The sequence below is a fragment of the Garra rufa genome, chromosome 12 (genome assembly GCF_049309525.1).
Source record: "Garra rufa chromosome 12, GarRuf1.0, whole genome shotgun sequence".
In the NCBI taxonomy this organism is placed as follows: Eukaryota; Metazoa; Chordata; class Actinopteri; order Cypriniformes; family Cyprinidae; genus Garra; species Garra rufa.
The window spans coordinates 42,198,792-42,214,173 of NC_133372.1; the positions used below are offsets into that span (position 1 = coordinate 42,198,792).

General features: G+C 35.9%; 2 protein-coding genes across 5 annotated transcripts in view; one reads left to right on the forward strand and one right to left on the reverse strand.

Annotated features, from left to right (window-relative positions):
• cysltr3 (cysteinyl leukotriene receptor 3) overlaps positions 1-13,065 on the forward strand; it is a 13,984-nt gene extending 919 nt beyond the window's left edge. The window contains exons 2-4 of the mRNA XM_073852599.1: positions 3,108-4,219; positions 11,588-11,707; positions 13,021-13,065. Coding sequence (XP_073708700.1) covers positions 3,108-4,219; positions 11,588-11,707; positions 13,021-13,065 — 1,277 coding nt within the window. The remainder of the gene's footprint in view (positions 1-3,107; positions 4,220-11,587; positions 11,708-13,020) is intronic.
• Positions 11,024-15,382, reverse strand: part of gnb1b (guanine nucleotide binding protein (G protein), beta polypeptide 1b) — a 17,338-nt gene continuing 12,979 nt past the window's right edge. For 3 of the 4 annotated variants that reach the window (XM_073851163.1, XM_073851160.1, XM_073851161.1), the window contains exons 10-11: positions 14,014-14,157; positions 11,024-13,296 (exon numbers count right to left, since the gene is read on the reverse strand). In XM_073851163.1, the coding sequence (XP_073707264.1) occupies positions 14,051-14,157 (107 nt within the window). In that variant the 3' untranslated portion in view covers positions 11,024-13,296; positions 14,014-14,050. The remainder of the gene's footprint in view (positions 13,297-14,013; positions 14,158-15,382) is intronic. The other variant, XM_073851162.1, reaches the window with a different exon arrangement.

A 15,382-nucleotide genomic window follows, 5' to 3' on the forward strand; every position in this document is an offset into this window, starting at 1 on the left:
AAGAATTACCATGGTAAGTTGTATAAGATGTGCAGATAGCTTTAGGTGTTTTCGAGGACTATAGCTGGAGAACTTGTTAGAGTTGTTTTGTTAGTTATTCCAGTGAAGACCAACTTCAGTGTGTTTCTCCAGTACAGTTATTTTTACAATGGCATAACCAGACCAGTTACTTCCAGAAAATTGGTTTCGTAGTCATATTAATAATTAACAATGCCTTTCTTTATAAAGAGCAACGATCCATGTTTTGTTTTTCAGGTGTATATTTACAGCTGTCATTTGAATATTGTTAGTGTGCAACTGTTTTCATTTCACTCTCTGGATATTCTTTTACATATGTTTTGCATGAACTATGGACGAGACTACTGGAAACAACAGACTTCTTGATAAAATAACGATATTTGGGTAGTTGGGAAAAAAACATGAACATGAAACATATATATACACATACACAAACAAATATAAAGTATTATATTACTGTTTTCCCTTTTTTAAAATAATAATTATTACATTATTATAAAATTAATATTAACTTTATCAAACATAAAACTGTATAATACACAAGATTAGAATTTATTATTATTATTATTTTTAATGAAGTAAAGCATGCCGTCTGTGTATTAAACATCTATGGCAACGTCAATTTTTAACCTGATAAAAAACAGGGGAGTTTTTAAACCCCTGTTTTTAAATAAAACACTTTTTCCTGGTTTGGTAAGCTATTGTTGAGCAATGGCTTAACTGTTACTGTAACTTTCTAATGTCATGTCTTCACCACTTTATCAGCATGTTCAGTCTTTTATGGTGCGGTCACACTCAGGCACATCAAACCGGAAGCACATGCAAAGAGTTTTTGGTCGGGTGACCTGCACATTTGCATAGCCAGAAGATGCTTGGTCAGTACAGATTGACCTCTTGAGGATTTAGAATTTATTTATTATTAGTCGTGCTTTATTAATTATTAAAACCAGAAGCCCTTGACAGAGCACGACATCTCGTCTTGCAGCTATTTATTCTAGAATATGAAGCAATTTTGCATGCTTAAAGGAGAAGTTCACTTCCAGAACAAACATGTACAGATAATTTACTCACGCCAAGATGTCTTTATTTTATTCAGTTGTAAAGAAATAGTTTTAGGAAACATTTTAGGATTTCTGTCCATATAGTGGACTTCTATGGTGCCCTGAGTTTGAACTTCCAAAATGCAGTTTAAATGCAGCTTCAAAAAACTCTGAATGATCCTAGCTGAGGAAGAAGGGTCTTATCTAGCAAAACAATCTGTTATTTTTATTAAATTTGTATACTTTTTAACCTGAAATGCTCATCTTGTCTAGCTCTGCTTGTACTCTTCCAGGTCAATACAGTTAGGGTTTGTCGAAAAACTCCCATCTCATTTTCTCCTCCAACTTCAAAATCATACTATATTGTTGCAAAAGTACCAACCCAGTGTTTACAAAGTAAACATGCAAAGTAGATCAAACAGCCTTTACAAAAAAAGATAAACAGCGATGTAGGGCGATTTTGAAATTGGAGAAGAAAATGAGATGGGAGTTTTTCGACATACCCTAACTGTCTTGAAACAGAGTGCACAGAGCTCACGCAGAGATACCAAAGACGAGCGTTGGAGGTTAAAAGTATATAAATTGTCTTTTTTTATTTTTATTTTTTTTTAGAAAATAACCGTTTTGCTAGATAAGACTCTTCTTCCTCGGCTGGGATTATTTAGAGCCCTTTGAAGCTGCATTTAAAGAGAAGTTCACTTCCAGAACAAAAATTTCAAAACTCACTCCCTTGTCGTCCAAGATGTTAATGTCTTTTTTTCTTCAGTCGTAAAGACGTTATATTTTTTGAGGAAAACATTTCAGGATTTCTCTTCATATAGTGGACTTCTATGGTGCCCTTAGTTTGAACTTCCAAAATGCAGTTTAAATGCGTCTTCAAATGATCTCAAATGCAGTTGTAAACAATCCCAGTTGAGGAAGAAGGGTCTCATCTAGAGAAACGATCGGTTATTTATTTTTTTTAAATTACAATTTAAATACTTTTTAACCTCAAACACTCGTCTTGTCTTGCTCTGTCTGAACTCTTTTTTCTGGTTCAAGACAGTTAGGGTATGTTGAAAAACTCCCATCTTATTTTCTCCCTCAACCCAGTGTTTGAGGTTAAAAAGTATATAAATTGAATTTTTTTTTTTTTTTTTTTTTTTAGAAAATAACCGATCATTTCACTAGACAAGACCTTCTTCCTCAGCTGGGATTATTTAGAGCCCTTTGAAGCTGCATTTAAAGAGAAGTTCACTTCCAGAACAAAAATTTACAGATAATGTACTCACTCCCTTGTTGTCCAAGATGTTCATGTCTTTCTTTCTTCAGTCGTAAAGAAATTATATTTTTTGAGGAAAACATTTCAGGATTTTTCTCCATATAATGGACTTCTATGGTGCCCTGAGGTTGAACTTCCAAAATTCAGTTTAAATGCGTCTTCAAATGATCTCAAATGCAGTTGTAAGAATCCCAGTTGAGGAAGAAGGGTCTTATCTAGCGAAACTATTGGTTATTTATTTAATTTTTTTAAATTACAATTTATATACTTTTTAACCTTATCTTGTCTTGCTATGCCTGAACTCTTTTTCTGGTTCAAGACAGTTAGGGTATGTCGAAAAACTTCCATCTTATTTTCTCCCTCAACTTCAAAAATCATTTCAAAATCATCCTATATCGCTGCAGAAGTACCGACCCAGTGTTTGCAAAGTGAACATGCAAAGAAGATCAAACACCCTTAACAAAAAATAAAAAAATAAAACAGCAATGTAGAAAATGGACAAAATGAGATGGGAGTTTTTTGACATACACTAACGGCCTTAAATCGAAAAAAGAAAACAAAGTTCAGGCAGAGCAAGACCAGATGAGCGTCTGATGTTAAAAAGTATATCAATTGTAATAAAAAAAAAAAATACAGATCGTTTCGTTAGATAAGACACTTCGTTTAGAGCCCTGTGAAGCTGCATTTAAACTGTATTTTGGAGGTTCAAACCTTGGAAGTGCTTTTTCTGATTGCAGCACAATTGTTTAATTTCTAATTCTTATCTTGTATTTTTTTTTTGCCTCCAGCTCCTGATTTCACAATGGTGACTCCATCTTGGCTCAACGTCACCCAAACACCTCACACGAATCAGATTTGTGAGGAAAGTGAAGATTTCAAATATTTGGCGTACAAAGTCACGTACTGTGTCGTATTCCCTATTGGATTGATCAGCAACACAGTGGCTTTGTTTGTGTTCCTGAGTCTCACTAAAAAGACATCAGCCAACATTGTATTTATGACTAACTTGGCAATTTCAGATGTTGGCTTCTCCTTGACGTTGCCCTTCCGTCTGGTCTATTATTTTAGGGGTGGTCAATGGGATTTTCCAGACTGGTTTTGCCGCTGGTGTGTATTTTCCTTTTATGTCAATCTGTACACAAGTGTACTGTTTCTCACAGGCCTTAGCATACTACGCTACATTGCCATAGTTAAGTCCATGAAACACCAGACCCTTGTTACCCCATTTAGAGCAAAGATAGCATGCGTAGCAATCTGGATTTTTGTGGCCTGCCTGTCAACGCCATTCCTTTTGACAGGTACTACACAGCGGAATAACAAGACACGGTGCTTTGAACCGGGGAACAACAACTCATGGAATCGCATATTTATTTTGAATTATGTAGGGATTTTGTTAGGATTCGTCATTCCGTTCATTATAATTCTCGTCTGCTACAGCTGCATCATCTGCCTACTCAAAGGAAAGAATACTCCAAGAAAAAATAAAAACAACAAGCAGCGTTCAGTGTATTTAATTGCCATTGTCCTGAGCACATTCCTGCTGTGTTTCCTACCATATCACGTCATACGCACAGTCCATCTTCATGCCAAGGTTTTAAATGAGAGCTGCCAGGTCATTGAATTCCTCCTAAAAGTTCTGGTCATCTCGTTGTGCATGGCATCATTCAACAGTTGTTTCAACCCCTTGTTGTACTACTTTGCTGCAGAGAACTTTCGCACAGACATCCGTAATGCATCATTTCGTTGGTCTTATCGACGTCAAAGTCAGAACTACTCCCAAAAGTCGAATCGCAGAAGCTTCAATTCTGCACACGAAGACTGTTCACCCTGCTCTGCAAATATCTCTGATGGCTGCAAGTCTGCAGAGCTGTGCAAACTGACTCTGAAGAAAAGCAAGCCTGTAATGTTTTGCAGTAGTATATAATCCAAAGATAAAATCGGAGTATATGAAGTCAATGTCTTTATTCTTGTTGCCTTGAAAATATGAACTTATAGTATCTGGGTTGTTTTTCTATTTCCTTTTTTTGAAGTTGTCAACTAAAAGACTGAAATGTTAAAGATGTTGTGCATTAGATAGCATGTGGGTGAATGTCATACAACCTCAGAAATGGGTCATATTTTGATTTATGCATTTGGCAAATGCTTGTATCACAAGTATGACACTGACATGTTCTTGCAAACTTCATCCGGGTACACTTTTAAAAATACTGGGGGTTTTACAGGTTTGCCGTAAAAGAACCATTTTAGTTTTTTATGGAACAATAGATTCCCGTGATAAAAATTTAAGTGGTCGGAATGAGAATCACGCCAAGCTACAATACCTACATTGTTTACCTATTTTTTTTTCTCCAAGATGTTGTGTAATAAAAACAGAATATGTCAAGTCTCATGCACAACGCATTTTATATTAGGCTACTTTTCCATTCTTTTTCTATGTAAACGTGCTAGACAGATATCTTTTGCAAGTCAAATAAAGGAAGTTAAACTTTTTTTAAAAAAGTGTCTCCTGAACTTGCAGGGTTTTTGTCCTTTCAACTGAAAAACGCATTCTGTATTAAAAACAGCACCAGCACCCCTCGTAAAGCACTGAAGCTGTGAGTTTTACCACGTTTAAGCAGCGCCTAAAAACAATAAACTTGTTCATCTCTCACTAAACCCAATCTGTTGACTAGTTCTCCCTTATATAAGTGACAGTAGTTACATACACATTTTTCTTGTCCTTACTTCAATTTTAACATCAGAAATCCTTCATTAGGTTTATTGTATCACTGGATCGTATCCATTCTAAAAGTGAAAATTCCAAAACTTCAAAGACTTCAAAGAAACATGATATTCCAAAAAACAACAGCTACAAAAAAGAGCAGTATCTGTTACACTATTAAGAGGAAATTCAGTGGAACATTTGGTGGAACTTGGCTGCAACTCCGGGGTAATATGATTGAAGACGGGAAGAGTGTAACTAAGTGATTTTAGGGTTTTCGGACTGCTTCTAAATACCAAGGTAATAAGGTTAATCAGTCTTTAAGCCTGCATTCTATTTTCTTAGAGCCAAGAAATTATATCACTGTTAACTTGCAAACAACAGTTTGTATTTTTCTGAGCTTTCTCGTTGCATAAGGGCCAGTATTATGAATGCCACCTCAATGCATACATGAAGAATATGATACAGGATCGTTTTCATTGACATTCTTATGTTTTATTTTACATGATGGTTTTTGCTTTCCTTTTTTTGTTGTCGAACTGCTTGTAAAAATAAGTTTGTAAAGCACTATGTACAAGAAGGTTAATTATGAAGTCTGTTTTAATAAAATCAAAAAGCTAAATTATGGGTCTTGACTACTGTTTGAACCAGACAAGTGAGCTTTGCAGCATGGAAATCTCATGCACTACTTACCACAGTATGTACTGTGACCCTTTATATATACCAAAAATCATTAGGATATTAAGTAAAAATCATGATCCATGAAGTTATTTTGTAATTTTCCTACCATACCTATATCAAAACTTATTTTTTATTAGTAATATGCATTGCTAAGAACTTCAGTTGGACAACTTTAAAGGCGATTTTCTCACTATAGATTTTTTTTGCACCCTCAGATTCCAGATTTTCAAATAGTTGTATCTAGGCCAAATATTGTCCTATCCTAACAAACCATACATCAATGGAAAGCTTATTTATTTACTTAATTTAAAAAATGTTGACTCTTATGGTTTTGTGGTCCAGTGTCCTATTTGAAACCTCTGTTGTAAAGTAATTTGCTTTTAAATAATGTGGGCTATATTAGTAAATGCAAATGGAAAGCAATTAGCTGGCATTTGATTTTTTAACAACATAATCACGAGTGTGATTGTGTCTCAGAAACTCATTTGTTTTGAAAGGAAGTCACTTCTAAACTGAGGCATCTTCCATGCACATGGTTTGGCCTGCATACTTTTCCTGAGAAACAGGAATAGATCTGTCGGATAAGGTATAATTGGCCCAAAATCATTTCCTTTGGAGAACAGGAGGAAAAACAACACAGCAGAAGGGAAAAACAACAGATATCTGGCCTAGTTATTGACGCACGTGTTCTCATCTAAACATTCTCGACCACCTAAGAATGTTGCATTTATTAAAACCCACTAATAAAGGGGGTTCAAATATGCATGCAGTTTTTCTAAACTAGATATCTTGCCTAGAGACACATGAGAGTCATGATAGCATCATGTTTTTGACTACATATGCATGATATAATTATCTGCAATTATACCATATTTCTGACCCATTATGATGTGTGGTTTCCAAAGTAGCTGAACTTCTGGACATCAGTTGCTGCAACATTATGGACTGTATTAACAAGCAGATGTACCTAATAAATTATAAGGTTTATTATTTGTATCTGCTTTTCCTGAAGATAACTGCTGACCATTGCATAATAAGTGGTAACAACAAGCCGTTTGTGTGAATTCACAAAGAATGCATTGTAGATGCATGTTCAAAGACACTTTTACATGCAAAATTAACAATTGTTTTTAAATTCATAAGCCCATTATGAAAATACCAATTCGTTTTAGAACACCAGCCCTCTTAAAAAAAAAAAAATATTGTTTAAAATCTGTATGACTTTCTTTTGCAGAACACAAAGTATTTTTAAAATAATATCAGTGTTTAATATTTATTCACTGAAAAAGCCTCTTCTTCATGTTCCACAGAAGAAACAAACATTTTTTCCTTTAAAAGAACAGTTTAAAATTTGCTTTAAATTGACTTACCTTCAGGCCATCCAAGACGAAGACAAGTTTGTTTCTTCATCAGAACAGATTTGGAGAAATTTAGCATTGCATCTCTTGCTCACATGGACCCTTTGCAGTGAATGGGTGCCGTCAGAATGAGAATCCAAACAGCTGATAAAAACATCACAATAATCCACAAGCAATCCACACCATTTCAGTCCATCAATTAACATCTTATAAAGCAAAAGCTGCGTGTTTGTAAGAAACAAATCCATCAAGACGTTTTCAATGTCAAACTAAAATACGATATTGCTTCCCCCAGTGAAAAAGTCCATCCTCTGTTGTCCTTTCACACCAAAATCCACTAACAAATTGGTTTTGACATTTAAATAGTGCTTGATCTGTGCATACTTCACTCCTGATTCAAGAGTGAGATTACTTTTTCACTGGAGAAAGCTATATTATCTATAGAGGACTGCAAGTTGTTACTTTTCAATGAACAAAAGACTCAGATCAAGACCAAAATCAAGAGACAAACTCTGATTACAAGGGTATATATAGAAATTTATAGCAAGTTTCATTTTCCTGTGCTGATATGATCAGTCTTCTCCACAGCTGGTATTTGGAAATGTTATTCCTAAGAACAGTAATGAGCACTTACAGACTCCAGTTATAGGACAGCATAAAAACCTCTAAGTAGAAGACGCAACCAAAAAAGGAAACGCAAAGCGTATGAGCCAAAAGAGTCATAATTCAGTCAAATGCATTAGAGAAGATACTCTGGCTGGACACAGTGGTGGTTTTCATTGGAATATACTTTGTTTATACAGCTATGTTAATAGTTTATGTCTGCTTAATAATTTTCTTTGGTGTTTGTCTAAATAGTACACACTTTGTTTGCTTGTTGATCAAAAGCTAGTGTTCCCACAGTATTTGACCAATCCATTTTATATGACCTTTGAGATCTTTTATTAGCAAATATTCAAAATTGTATACAAAGTAACTTTTGAGAAAGTTTTTCAGGCCTGAATCATAAATAACACGATGCATTGAGGAAACGACAATCTGAAATCATTTCTAGCAAAGGTAAGCACACATTAGACTGGAAACATCCACTCTTAAAGGGGTCATCGGATGCAAAACTTTTACATGTTGTTTGAACATTAAAGGGATAGTTCACCCAAAAATTAAAAAATTATGTTTATCTGCTTACCCCCAGGGCATCTAAGATGTAGGTGACTTTGTTTTTTTTCAGCAGAACACAAACGAAGATTTTTAACGAAAACCGGTGCAGTCTGTCAGCCAAATAATGGGAGTGGATGGGCACCAGACCTTTAAAAGTAAAAAAAAAAAAAACATGCACAGACAAATCCAAATTACACCCTGCGGCTCGTGACGATACATTGATGTCCTAAGACACGAAACGATCGGTTTTTGTGAGAAACTGAACAGTATTTATATAATTTTTTACCTTTGATACACAGCCACGTCCATCTGTCATGAGCATGAGTTTTTCATCCGGCTCGCTACATGTGAACGCGCTCTGGCGTAGAATACGCAAACGCCGTAAGGGGAAATCGGTGAAAAGTCCCGGATGAGTTTGCACAAGCAAACGTAATCTTTTAGCTTTAAATCGGTTTGAACAATCAATCAAATAAGCGCAAGTAATTACCATTTTGAATAGCCGCTATGCCCACAATCTCTGTGCTCTGAGTAAACAATGAGTGTTGTATACATGCGACAGATCGCTTCCGGCGTTTGCGTATTCTACGCCAGAGCGCGTACATGTGTAACGAGCCGGGTGCTAAACTCGTGTTCATGACAGATGGACGTGGCTGTGTATCACAGGTAAAAAATGATATAAATACTGTTCAGTTTCTCACAAAAACCGATCGTTTCATGTCTTAGGACAACAATGTATCGTCACGAGCCGCAGGGTGTAATTTGGATTTGTCTGTGCATTTTTTTTTTTACTTTTAAAGGTCTGGTGCCCATCCACTTCCATTATTTGGCTGACAGACTGCACCGGTTTTCGTTAAAAAAAAATCTTTGTTTGTGTTCTGCTGAAGAAACAAAGTCACCTACATCTTGGATGCCCTGGGGGTAAGCAAATAAACATCAACTTTTCATTTTTGGGTGAACTATTCCTTTAATGTGTTGGTAGTTTGTGTACACAACCACCCTACAATGATAAAAATCCACCAAGTAGTATTTTTTTAATCTTTAAAAGTAATATCCCCTTTTTAAAATCAGGTCATTCTCAGCTTCTTGTCAGTGTGATGGCACACCAACAGAGGCCACTCCCACGATAGTTGATTGACATGAGCGCCTTACTATGGACCCGCCCTCACCGAGCTGAAACAGTCCGACTTCGATCGCCATTGTGTGACTCAGGTGCAGACAAGAATGTCTGATTGAGTGATTGAGGTGTTCTGTTGTTGGATGTAATAATGAACACAGCAGTCATCATTTACTGAAGACGCAGAGGAAAACGTTACTTTCGTTTTTAAAAGGAAAGCGCCGATCCCGATCGGCATATGACTCTATGTTTGTGCAAATCGTTCCTGATGCAGCTTCACCCACAGCAGAAGTGAGTATAGTTTTTTTATACATCTTTGTGAACGGCCTTTCTTAATAATGTGCTTGTTGGCAAGTTTCACCGCTAAAGGCGGCTAAAGTAAACATTACGTCTCATAATCCCAGAGAGGGGCGGGGCGAGCAGAGCTCGTTTGCATTTAAAGGGACCATGTCTTAAAATGAGTTGAAAATTTTTACCAAAGTATATTATAGACTTTCCATTAAGACCCTAAAGAATCATATGAACTTGTGGAAAATGGGCATCCGATGACCAGGTGCTTTAAAAGGTTCTTCACAGTGATGCCATGGAAGAACCATTTTTGGTTCCACAAAGAGCCATTCGGTCAAAGGTTCTTTAAAGGGGTCATCGGATGCTCATTTTCCACAAGCTGATATGATTCTTTAGGGTTTTAACGAGAAGTCTATAACACACTTTGGTTAAAAATTCTCAATGGTAGTGTAAAAAAACACTTTCTACATTGTCAAAATCACATTGCCCTTTTTAGAGCGAGCCATTCTGTTGCATGTTCCTTTAAATGGTAATGAGCTCTGCTCGCCCCACACTTCTCTGTCGTGGGATGACGAGGCGTAACGTTTACCTTCACCGCATTTAGCGGTGAAACTTGCTAACTAGCACATTATTAAGAAACGGCATTTGCAAAGATGCATAAAAAACCCTTATACTCACTTTTTCTGTGGGTGAAGCCGCATCAGGAACGATTCGCACGAACATAGACGCCTATGTAGATTGGGATCACAACGATTTCAAAAACTAAAGTAATGATGTGGGGGGCAAATGACGACTGCTATGTTAATTATTACATCCAACACAATGGCGATCGGAGTCGGTCTGTTTCAGCTCGGTGAGTGCGGGTCTAAGGTAAGGCGCTCATGTCAATCAACTATCGTGGGAGTGGCCTCTGTTGGTGTGTCGTCACACCGACATGAAGCTGAGAATGACCTGATTTTAAAAAGAGGATATAACTTTTAAAAATTAAAAAAAATACCACTTCGTGGCTTATCATTGTAGGGTGGTTGTGTACACAAATTACAAACACACATTAATGTTCAAACATGTAAAAGTGAGTTTTGCATCCGATGACCCCTTTAAGGAACCATGTCTTTCTTACCTTTTTATCATCTGAAGAACCTTTGTGAAGAACCACAAAAAACCTTTTGTGAAACAGAAAGGTTCTTCAGATGTTAAAGGTTCTTTATGGAACCATTTAAACAAAAAAGGTTGTTCTATAGCATCGTGAAGCTCCTTTATTTCTAAGAGTGTACCCAAATATCAGATGACGACGGCATGTCTGAAGAATGAGGAACTGCTATTTCAGTCAGAACGGACCTTAAAAAAGCTCTTTTATTAATTACGGTTACGTTCTGCTTTCTAGCAAATCATCAGCACATCAGAGACATCTCAAACTTGTTTTATTACATCTTAAATAACAGTACATTTTAATATAGTATCTATGTTGCATCCAGCTTTCTGTGGTACACCGACAGACTGAAATTAAATACAAAAGGTGAGATAGGGAGTGCTGAGATCTACAGTTATTAATGAAGAGAGAAAATAAGGGGAATCCATTTTAATTGAACTGCAATTAATCTTTACTGGTGGCAGCACACACAAATACATCACAATTATTGTACATTATCGCAGAGAAAGGAAAAAACAATAATAATAAAAAAAAAAAGTCACAACTATTAAAGAAAGTGCATCTGTTTACAGTGGAAAAAGAACAGAAGACTCTGCCATGTCAGATGCCATTTCAAAACGTTTATAAAGAAAAGCCAAAAAGAGTTTCTCGCGATTCTCCGATCGAACGGTTTGGATTTAGAAAACTCGCGCAAAGGTTTTTCAGAGCGTCTTCGCAACTGTCGGGACAATTTCAGGAAGCATGGCCATGATTTACAGGTCGTCTGCAGGAAGGATATATATATATATGTGGCTTTTCCCTCACGATTTCTCACACAGGTGCATAGCTTGGCCAGTAAAAGTAAAGGATGTATGCACAGCATGTCTAAAACATCTGGAATCGACGTTTCAATGGTGAAAATTTCGCAGTTTCGTATCGGTTTCGCCGTCCCGGTGGAGGTAAGTGGGCCTAAAGACGTCAGCGCCTGTTTAAGCAAATTCTACAGCATGCGACTACGTTAATTCATGGCAGATGAAATAAAACGCTTAACTTAAAAATTTCAGAATTATCATTATTTTCAGACATTGATTTGTACAACATTTCATTCACATAGTAGTAACTGTATTTCCAAGCACAGACAGGGCTATCTGTTCTCTCTCTGGAACTGGGCTAAAACGAAAGAAAAGAAAAAGGTTTCGCTTTTCCGAACACCGATCCCGACACCGCTGGAAAAAACTGAAAACAAAAACAAACCTAAACATTCCCCCGCCCGACCTCCCCAATCCCAAAAATCGGAATTAAAGCCAAAAGCTCAAAGGAACGTATAAACGTAAGACCAGAAGATAAGCTAAGGGGTTAGTTGGAACCGTTTTTTAATCCAATGAAAGAGAGGATTGTTTTTTAGAAGGTTTTTTTTTTCCATTTTTTTGTACTTTTTTTGTGCATTTTCTACATTAAAATTAGCATTCAATGTGATTAACGGCATGTGCTTGGTTAGTTAACGCTTAAAACGTTAGTCAAGTTTCTTATTGTGCAAACAAAGCTGTGACGAGACTGGAAAGAAACATTAGCTAGGATATAATGCTGCATTCGCGTGCAAGTCGGATACCCATATTTACAACGGCCATTCGTAGATAAATGAAGCGAGTACCTCGGACTCAGAAATGGCAAAGTATTTCAAAGAGATATGGCATTTTTTATCTTTAATGACAAAGGACCAGGATTCACACTGAAAGTTAACTAATGCACAGATCAGGATTACATTTTCTTTTTAGAAAGCTAAGGCTGTTCTTATTAGCCCAGCGACGTTAACGATCGGAACAGATCGGAGGTGAACGCTGTCTGGGGACGGCCTCCTCAAAATATGTGAAACTTTACCTCTCGCTCGAGTCACGTTCATGAAAACTACACAACCTCTAGAGCAACCTAGTGCACACGAAAATAACAAAACAAAACACATGATTGGCATCGTCAAAAAAGCTGCTCTTCCATCCTGGTCTAGTTTCAGCATTTTACATGACTTCTCGTTTTCACATGGTTTTATAACAGGATTAAAAGTTTTACTAATCAGAAACATATCGTCTAAACAGAAAAAACAGGCGGGAAAATAAGATCTAGAAGATGAACTATCAGATAAAAGGAACAGAAGAGGAAGAAGAAAGGAAAAAAAAAATAAGAGTTAAATAATTTGTACAATTACACTCCAACATTTGCTTTCTAGACACATGATACATAAGCATGGGATGATAGTGTTTTGTGTTTTCTCTTACAGGGTGACACAGAATGGTCCGAGAGGGAATGCAAGTTATTCATTTGATACCACAGGAATTCTTCTCTTTTTTTTTTCTTTCTTTTTTTTAAGCTGGGTGATAAAACAAATTGTGCTCTTCTTGGTGTAGGAAAGGCATTGTTTTCCCTTAGAAGTTTTATTTCTTTTCATGGTGGTGTCAGTCAGTTTTATAAGGTGTTTTGTTGTTGACGATGCTGTGAAATTTAACATTCTAAAGTTGGAATGGTCTTCCAGTCAACTTTGGAGTTCAAATGATATCTGCGGACAGACAGAGAGACGGAAACGATAAAGCAGATATTCACAGAATGACTTATTTAGATCAGACGACCACACATAATCCTGCATTAAAAATACACAAAGTAAATAAAGTTTGCATTATACTGCAAGAAATTGAACTTTTTATTTAGAAACAAATAACTCTTATTTGTAAATTGAAGATTGAAAAACCATTGAAGTATTTTTTTTACAAGAAATACTATTTCAGTCTTTCTACACTCTTAAAAATAAAGGTGCTTTACAAAGCCATAGAAGAACCTTTTTTGTCTAAATGGTTCCATAAACAACCTTTAACAGCTGAAGAACCTACTTTGTACTTTGTGGAGAAAGAAGGTTCTTCAGAACATAAAAAGGTAAGAAAGTGATGGTTCTTTAAAGAACCTTTGACTGAATGGTTCTTTCTGGAACCAAAAATGGTTCTTTTATGGCATCGCTGTGAAGAACCTTTTAAACCTTTTTTTATTTTTAAGAGTGCACTTCAAAATGCATGCATGCATTTGTTAAGATAATAAACATCTAAAAGACATTTTAAATAAATGTATAAAAAAGTGTCTATTTTACATATCAGCCCTCTGATCTTCATGAACGTGTGGCTAAAAATAGCAGGAGGCAATACAAGGATAGATTTAAATGGAATGTAAAACACACAAAGTATCTTTTGTTTGATGTTAGGTTATGCTGGAAGAGGCTGATTCTTACTGTATCGGACATGTTGTATTGAAAGCACCTTCAGCGTTCAGTTCCAGATCTTGAGGAAGCTATCCCAGGACCCTGTAGCCACTGCCATACCATCATCGGTTACACCCAGACAGCTTACTCGGTTGTCGTGGCCGGCCAGCACACCTGAAAGAGTCCAGATGTCAGTAAACCTCAATGTTTCTTTGAAATGTATTATTTTTTTTAAACAAAGATTATACTAATTCAGTTTTTCTACTTTAAAATGTTACATGACTATTTCCTTGTGACTACTTAGAATTTCACTCAGAAACTGCTGGTAAATTTCATTTTTTTTTTTTCAGTGTAAGGGAGAGAATGCCAAACAGTGTTTCTGCAATGGTGAAAATCTCACTTATACATGGTAAAAAAAAAAAAGTTTAGTACATTTTACAATTACATACCATTCTGTTTAGTCTATCATTTTTGTGGACTTGTCATGCATAATTCAACTTACTGTTTCTTTGTAATTATTTAAAAATTTACATAAAAATAAAATTGATTAACAGTTTACTACAGTGAAAATTGCATGTTAGTTTGTGTGTTTGATATTTTTTGAGGAAAAAAAGAAAAGTGTAGTAAAGATTTTCAAAGACATCAACTAAAAAAAACAAAAGTAACTAATTGGAAATGTAAATATTTAAGCCCAGGACAAGCAGTCTCCTGATAAACCACATTTTGAAGTGCTTACAACATTAAAATGCAATGTTTTCAATCTTCAAATGAGTTAAAATGTGGCATGTATTTTTTTAATTGAATGCACACACAAAAGCTTTTTACTCAGAAATATGTGACCCTGGACCACAAAACCAGCCTTAAGTAGTACAGTTTTATTTGCAGCAACAGCCAAAAATACACTGTATGGGTCAAAATTATCAATGTTTCTTTTATGCCAAAAGATCATGTTCCATGAAGATATTTTGTAAAATTCCTACTGTAAATATATCCACATTTTTTGATTAGAAATATGCATTCTTAAGGAATTCATTTGGACAGCTTTAAAAGCGATTTTCTCAATATTAAGATTTTTTTGCACACTCAGATTAGTATCTCAGCCAAATATGGTCCTATCCTAACAAACAATACGTCAATGTAACGCTTATACAGTTTTCAGATAATATAGAAATCTCAATTATAAAAAAAAAAAAAATTGACCCTTATGACTGGTTTTGTGGTCTAGGGTCACATGCATTCAATAAAACACCAGTGAGCATTTTAACTCATCTGAAGACTTAAAACACTATTTCCACATTATACAGGCTTTAAAATGTAGGTTCTTTTCTCAGCAGACTGCTTGAACTGTGCATGCTGCCATATGCAAAAGAGACAAACCAATGTGGCACGTAACCAAGCA